Genomic DNA, 8,497 nt, shown 5'->3' on the forward strand with positions numbered 1-8,497 from the left:
AACCCAAAGATTAATTGATAATTCTTTCGGGCACCCTTAGGTTGATGACTTGCTAACTGAAACAAGTTTCTAGTTGCCTATAAGTAGAGGTAGCCAATTAAAACCAGTGACTTCCAGACATTTTTTTCATCTATAATAGATTTTCTTTTTCTTTCTTGTTCAGGAAGTCCTACCCCAACCACTCATGAAATAGTCACAGTGGGTGATCCTTTACTCTCGTCTGGACTGCGAAGCATCGGCTCCAGGCGTCACAGCACTTCTTCCTTGTCACCCCAGCGTTCTAAGCTCCGGATTATGTCTCCAATGAGAACTGGGAATACTTACCCCAGGCATAGTGTTTCCTCAGTCTCTGCCATTGGGGCTGTTACAGATCCTGAGTCAAGTGCCAAAGCAGTTGATCCTGCCTTGGGGCCACTTAATTCAAGTGCTAATCTAGGGCACAACACTCCTGCCTCTTCAGGTTTGCAAAGGACAGTGGTTACTGTAGGCTCTAAAACCAGTCACTTGGATGTATCTTCAGAAATGAAACATTCTAGTGCTTCAGACTTGGTGTCCAAGAGCTCCTCTTTAAAGGGAGAGAAGACCAAAATGCTGAGTTCCAAGAGTTCAGATGGATCTGCACATAATTTGGCTTACCCTGGAATTCCTAAATTGGCCCCACAGGTTCATAACCCAACTTCTGGAGAATTAAATGCTAGTAAAATCAGCACTTTTGCTGAACCCTCTTCAGTGCCATTTTCTTCCAAAGAGGCCCTCTCTTTCCCACTCCATTTGAGAGGCCAAAGGAATGACCGAGACCAACACACAGATTCTACCCAATTGGCAAGCACCTCTCCTGATGAAGATACTGAAATCAAAACCTTGAAGCTTTCTGGAGTGAGCAATAGATCATCCATTATCAATGAACATGTGGCATCTAGTTCCAGAGACAGGAGACAGAAAGGGAAAAAGTCTTCTAAAGAAACTTTCAAAGAAAAGCATTCTAGTAAGTCCTTTCTGGAACCTGGTCAGGTAACAACTGGTGAGGAAGGAAACCTAAAGCCAGAATTTGTTGATGAAGTTTTGACTCCTGAATTTATAGGGCAACGACCGTGTAATAATGTTTCTTCTGATAAAATTGGGGATAAAGTCCTTTCTATTTCAGGAGTCCCCAAAGCGCCATCTATGCAAGTAGAAGGATCTGACAAAGAATCACAGGCATCCAGGAAACGCACAGTCAAAGTGACACTGACACCTTTAAAAATGGAAAGTGAGAGTCAATCCAAAAATGCCCTGAAAGAAAGTGGTCCTGCCTCTCCTTTGCAGATAGAGTCAGCATCTCCAGCAGAACCAGTTTCAGCTTCTGAAAATCCAGGAGATAGTCCAGTGGTTCAGCCAAGCCCCAACAATACCTCATCCCAGGATTCTCAAAGTAATAACTATCAGAATCTTCCAGTGCAGGACAGAAACCTAATGCTTCCAGATGGCCCCAAGCCTCAGGAAGATGGCTCTTTTAAGAGGAGATATCCCCGTCGCAGTGCCCGTGCACGTTCTAACATGTTCTTTGGGCTCACCCCACTCTATGGAGTCAGATCCTATGGTGAAGAAGACATTCCATTCTACAGCAGCTCCACGGGGAAGAAGCGAGGCAAGCGATCAGCTGAAGGACAGGTGGATGGGGCTGATGACTTAAGCACTTCAGATGAAGACGACTTGTATTATTACAACTTCACTAGAACAGTAATTTCTTCAGGTGGAGAGGAACGGCTGGCATCCCATAATTTATTTCGGGAGGAGGAACAGTGTGATCTTCCAAAAATTTCACAGTTGGATGGTGTTGATGATGGAACAGAAAGTGATACCAGTGTCACAGCCACAACGAGGAAGAGCAGCCAGATTGCAAAAAGAAATGGTAAAGAAAATGGAACAGAAAACTTAAAGATTGATCGCCCTGAAGATGCTGGAGAAAAAGAACATGTCATCAAGAGTTCTGTTGGCCACAAAAATGAGCCAAAGATGGATAACTGCCACTCAGTAAGCAGAGTTAAAACGCAGGGACAGGATTCCTTGGAAGCTCAGCTCAGCTCTCTGGAGTCAAGCCGCAGAGTCCACACAAGTACCCCCGCAGACAAAAATTTACTGGATACCTATAATACCGAGCTCCTGAAGTCTGACTCAGACAATAACAACAGTGATGACTGTGGGAACATCCTGCCGTCAGACATTATGGACTTTGTACTAAAGAATACTCCATCCATGCAGGCACTGGGTGAGAGCCCAGAGTCATCTTCCTCAGAACTCCTAAATCTTGGTGAAGGTTTGGGTCTTGATAGTAATCGTGAAAAAGACATGGGCCTTTTTGAAGTATTTTCTCAGCAGCTACCAACAACAGAACCTGTGGACAGTAGTGTCTCTTCTTCTATCTCAGCAGAAGAACAGTTTGAGTTGCCTCTAGAGCTGCCGTCTGATCTCTCTGTCCTGACCACCCGAAGTCCCACTGTCCCTAGCCAGAATGCTAGCAGACTGGCTGTAATTTCGGATTCGGGGGAAAAGCGAGTAACCATAACGGAAAAATCTGTACCCTCAACTGAAGGTGACCCAGCTTTGCTGAGTCCAGGAGTAGATTCTACTCCTGAAGGCCACATGACTCCTGATCACTTTATCCAAGGGCACATGGATGCAGACCACATCTCTAGCCCTCCTTGTGGGTCAGTAGAGCAAGGGCATGGCAACAGTCAAGACTTAACTAGGAACAGTAGCACCCCTGGCCTTCAGGTACCTGTGTCCCCTACTGTTCCCATCCAGAACCAGAAGTATGGGCCCAATTCTACTGATAGTCCTGGCCCATCTCAGATTTCTAATGCAGCTGTCCAGACCACTCCACCCCACCTGAAACCAGCCACTGAGAAACTCATTGTTGTTAACCAGAACATGCAGCCACTTTATGTTCTCCAAACTCTTCCAAATGGAGTGACTCAAAAAATCCAATTGACCTCTCCTGTTAGCTCTGCACCCAGTGTGATGGAGACAAATACTTCAGTCTTGGGGCCCATGGGAAGTGGCCTCACCCTCACCACGGGACTAAATCCAAGCTTGCCAACTTCTCAGTCTCTGTTCCCTCCTGCTAGCAAAGGACTGCTCTCCATGCCTCATCACCAGCACTTGCATTCCTTCCCCACAGCTACTCAAAGTAGTTTCCCACCCAGTATCAGCAGTCCTCCTTCAGGCCTTCTTATTGGGGTTCAGCCTCCTCCGGATCCCCAACTCTTGGTTTCAGAAGCCAGCCCAAGGACAGACCTCACCACCACAGCCACTCCATCCTCTGGACTTAAGAAAAGACCCATATCTCGTTTACACTCTCGAAAGAATAAAAAACTTGCACCCTCTAGTACCCCTTCAAACATCGCCCCTTCCGATGTGGTTTCTAATATGACATTGATTAACTTCACACCTTCCCAGCTTTCAAATCATCCCGGTCTGTTAGATTTGGGGTCACTTAATACTTCATCTCACCGAACTGTTCCCAACATCATCAAAAGATCTAAATCTGGCATCATGTATTTCGAACAGGCACCCCTCTTACCACCCCAAAGTGTGGGAGGGAATGCTGCCACAGCTGCAAGCACAGCAACAATAAGCCAGGATACTGGCCACCCCACATCAGGGCCCGTGTCTGGCTTAGCATCCAGTTCCTCTGTCTTGAATGTCGTATCCATGCAAACTACCACAGCCCCTACAAGTAGTGCAGCAGTTCCAGGACATGTCACCTTAACTAACCCGAGGTTGCTTGGGACCCCCGATATTGGCTCAATAAGCAATCTTCTCATCAAAGCCAGCCAGCAGAGCCTGGGCATTCAGGACCAGCCTGTGGCTTTACCACCAAATTCAGGAATGTTCCCACAACTAGGGACATCTCAGACACCCTCAACTGCTGCAATGCCAGCTGCATCCAGCATCTGTGTGTTGCCCTCTTCTCAGGCTGCAGGCCTGACAACTGCATCCCCTTCTGGGGAAGCAGAAGAACACTACCAGTTGCAGCACGTGAACCAGCTGCTTGCCAACAAAACCGGGATCCTCTCCTCCCAGCATGATCTCGATTCTGCTTCTGGGACCCAAGCATCCAACTTCACCCAGCCAGTAGATGCTCCTAATAGTGTGGGGCTAGAGCAGACCAAGCCTTTGCCCTCAGCCATACAAGCCAGCTCAGCCTCTCCCAGGGGCTCTCCGTCCCCTGCACAACAGTCAGCAAGCTCGTCAGTGCCAGGTCCCACTAAGCCCAAACCAAAAATCAAACGGATTCAGCTGCCTCTAGATAAAGGGAATGGCAAGAAGCACAAAGTCTCTCATTTGCGGACCAGTTCTGAAGCACACATTCCAGACCAAGAAGCCAACACAACATCCCTGCCCTCGGTCACAGGGTGAGTGATCCAAATACTAGCTCTGCTGGGTCTGCGGAATTTTGTGCTTTGGCTCAGGAGCTGATGAAGCATAGGCTTTGGGGAGGAGCTTTAGGAACTTTGTAATATTACTGGGGAGTTTTATCTTTGGTTTTATTTTTTTTTTTTTGTTTCTCTTCTGGTGGTGATTATAGAGCAAAATTTAGCTCCATCAGTGGATAATTTGACTCTTGAATAGAACTATATAAGTATTCTTTGCTCTGATTTCAAACAGTACTATTTCTCCTTACCCTTTTTTTTCCTGTAATTTTAAGATACTGGGGAACGGTTATTCTTGTCTGGTGGGTAAAGTCCCCTGTTGTAAAACCTCCAGAGTCCTTTTTGAAAACTTTATCATTGAAGTATAACAAAGTGTATAAGCAAATGTATAAATGTGTATGCACCCTTGTTGCCAACGCTCAGGTCAAGACAGAACACTTCTAATGCGCTAGAAGGCTCCTGGTGCCCTCTCTGGTTAGTAACCCTCAGGTACCTTTGTGGTCATAGGTTACTATTGCAGGTTCACACATTTACTTCATTACATATTTACTGGTTTCTTGAAAAGATACACATGGTTGTGTTCCAGGACTCCAGGAGCAGAAGCTGAGCAGCAGGATACAGCTAGTGTGGAACAGTCTTCACAAAAGGAGTGTGGGCAGCCTGCAGGGTGAGCTGAAAAACTAGTTCTCTACAATGAAGCCGTCATCTCTGTCCACCTTACTCAACAAATAGTTCATCCTGATTTGCCTTGATTCTTATTTCATTGTCAAGGGTTTTTTTAAAATAAAATTAATACAAACTCATTTTTAAAAGGTGACCTAGAATTATGTAAATAATGAGTAACAGTTTCATTTGTCTTGCCCACTCCTTCTCAGTTCATTCCTGAGAAATAACTTGCCAAATTACAGGCATTTCTATGCATATCCAGGTATACATGGTATATAGATGATATGTATACATACACCTTTTACATAAAAGGAACAATATTGTACATACCATTTTTTTACTTGCTTTCAATTCTTACATTATTTTGTATACAACCTTTTGTGCAAGTACCTAAAGATACACATTTTTTTTTTTTTTTTTTTTGAGACAGGGTCTTGCTACGTAGTTCTGGTTGGCCTTGAACTCACTTTGTAGCCCAGGCTGGTCTCAAACTCACAAACTCCTACCTGCCTCCGAGCTGGGATTACAGGCATGCATCATCACACCTGGCTTTTTTAGTGTCTGCCTCTAATACTATTGTAGATCTACAGTGATTTATTTAAGTAGTCTAATATATGTTGACATACATTTGGATTGTTCTAGGATTTATTTAATTTTGAAAAGTGAGAACTGATGGTAGTTTACAGACTCATTTGCATACTTTTTAGTTAAGCCAGGTAACTTACTTAAGTAACTACAGAACTGGTTCTGACCTTTCATTATGTATACTTAGTAAACAATGAAACATGAGTATGAGTATCAAGGGTATGGTCTAGGGCCGGGGAGATAGCTCAGTGGTACAAGTGCCTGCCTGGCAAGTGCAAGGTCCTGAGTTCAATTCCCGGTACCAAAAAAAAGGCGGGGGTATGGTCTAAAATGTTAACATTCATTCAGCAGGTTTTACAGAAAGGACTCCATAATTCATTTTCTGTTAGGTGTTTTGTAGAACTGGCACAGCTGTATTGCATATAAATTATAGACGTTTTATCTTTGAATTGAAGAACCAGCAGATGTCGTATCTCACATTTCATTTTCTTTTCATTTAGACAAGTGGCTGTTCTCCCAGAGACTCAGGCAACACAAAATCCAACAAATGAGCAAGAAAGTACAGGTACGTAGGGGGACAGTGGGTCAGTATCAGAGAATTCAAAAGATAGGGCTACTGAAATCATCTACTTTACCTCCTGATTTCCTAGTTTATATATATATATACATATACATATATACATATATATATGTATATGTATATATATATATAAAATCTCATAGAAGTTAAGTGATTGGCCAAAGTTTGTAGATTGAAACTCAGCACCTATCTTCCGGACCTGTTCCCACCGTAATCTGTGATACCTGTCAGGTGACACAGAGCAGTACCTGCAAATATTCTTCTGCTGTACTGGTTCTAACAACAGTGGGATGTAAATAGCTAGTGACGACCTGATTCATGCTTAAATTGTTACTAAAAGAGACCAAGGATTGTTTGTATTTGAGAGGCAAGTTTTGGTTACAGCACCAGATACATCTCATAGCATGTTCCATTTATCTTAATGAATTTGGTCAGGAAACAACTGGTCACTTCAAAGTTAGAGAACTCTTGCTGGATATGGTGGTGCACACCTATAATCCCAGCACTTGGGAGGCAGAGGAAGGAGGATTGTCATGACTTCGAGGCCACTTTGGACTACAGAGTGAGCTCAAGGCCAGCCTGAACTACATAGTGAGATCCTGTCTCAAAAAAAAAAAAAAAAAAAAGATACATGCCTGAAATCCCAGCTATTCAGGAAGCTGAGTCTGGAAGATCTCACATTTGAGGGTAGCTCAGGTCACTTATTGAGACCCTATTTAAAAAAGGGCTAGGGATATGGGTCAGTAATAGGGCAAGCACTCCTGGATTCTATCCCCAATACTACCACACACGCGCTTATATATATATATATTAGAGAGCTCTGGATATAAGGCCTTGCCCATTTTTGTGGATGGGCCTTCTTAAAAGAGAACCAGGTAGAAGAAAGGCTTAGGCATGAGACTCAGACTATTACCCCACCTGTGATTAGCTGATTCCTCAGGAGGACTGACTTGTCTGTTGCTGTAGGAAGGCAGTGATGGGCTGAGAGTAGTCTCTGGAACCAGATAGGTTGACGTCTAGCTGTACCACATAATAGCTATATGAACCTGGCGTGTTACTCTCTGCCTCAGTTTTCTCACCTTTAAAGTGGAGACTGTAAGCCGGGCATGGTGGCACACGCCTGTAACCCCAGCACTCGGGAGACTGAGGCAGGAGGACCATTGTGAGTTCGAGGCCAGCCTGGGCTACAAAGTGAGCTCAAGGCCAGCCTGAGCTGCATAGTGAGACCCTGGCTCAAAAAGACAGTCAATCAATAAAGTGGAGACTACAGTAACACCTACCTCACTGGGTTATAGCAAGGCTTGTATCAGTTAATCTGGGTGAAATTCTTAAAAGAGTATCTGAGACAGCAAGTGTTTTATATATATTAACCATTATTTTTTTCATTTTAACTCCATTGAATATTGTAGAATCTTCAATATAGATCTGAGTTTTAGAACTGTACATTGTCATACCAGGAACTACTACAGAGACAGCACAACTTCATGTAAAAAAAACAGATATGTGTCTGTAAAGATAGGTACACACACAGGTGCACATAGTTTAAGTCACTTCCTAGCTATAACCGAGGGCCAGCCATTGGAGCCTCAGTTTTGATACCTGAATGGGAAGTATAATACTAACTTTGACATGCCGTTAGGCATCTATGATACTCTGTATGTTGTTGACATTCAGTAAGCAGTTGTTATTGCAACCACTTTGGCTCCTGTTTTTTCCCTCACAGAACCTAAAATAGTAGAAGAAGAAGAAAGTAATTTCAGTTCTCCACTGATGCTTTGGCTCCAACAAGAACAAAAGCGGAAGGAAAGCATTGCTGAGAAAAAGCCCAAGAAAGGACTTGTTTTTGAAATTTCAAGTGATGATGGTTTTCAGATCTGTGCAGAAAGTATTGAAGGTGAGTGGGTTAAATTAGGTAGTTCCCGAACGGAGGCCCTTTCTCAGCTACCTCTGTACTTACATGTGTTGACACCATTGAGGTGGGCAGTTTTTATGGTATGTGTTATGAGGATCCTTAAAGGCATTGTACATTTGTGCTGGAGAAGTATGTCTTATTGGAGAAATACACAGCATTTATGTGAAAATGATATGGATTATGTGTTTAAGATTGCACATACTGGCTAGGCATGGAGGCGCACACCTGAAATCCAGCACACAGGAGGCTGAGGCAAGAGGATCGCCATGAGTTCAAGGCCAGTGTGGACTACATAGTGAGTTCAAGGCCAGCCTTGAACATAGCAAGACCTTGTCTCAA

At 43.8% G+C, this 8,497-nt stretch overlaps 1 protein-coding gene across 1 annotated transcript in view; it reads left to right on the plus strand.

The window, feature by feature from the left end:
- Window positions 1-8,497, plus strand: part of Kmt2a (lysine (K)-specific methyltransferase 2A) — a gene marked incomplete at its 5' end in the record, with an annotated part of 83,715 nt that overhangs the window by 60,381 nt on the left and 14,837 nt on the right. The window contains 4 exon segments of the mRNA XM_005378244.2: window positions 164-4,397; window positions 5,002-5,082; window positions 6,167-6,231; window positions 7,970-8,140. Coding sequence (XP_005378301.1) covers window positions 164-4,397; window positions 5,002-5,082; window positions 6,167-6,231; window positions 7,970-8,140 — 4,551 coding nt within the window.

Source organism: Chinchilla lanigera, unplaced genomic scaffold (genome assembly GCF_000276665.1).
Source record: "Chinchilla lanigera isolate Chin_1 unplaced genomic scaffold, ChiLan1.0 scaffold00011, whole genome shotgun sequence".
NCBI lineage: Eukaryota > Metazoa > Chordata > Mammalia > Rodentia > Chinchillidae > Chinchilla > Chinchilla lanigera.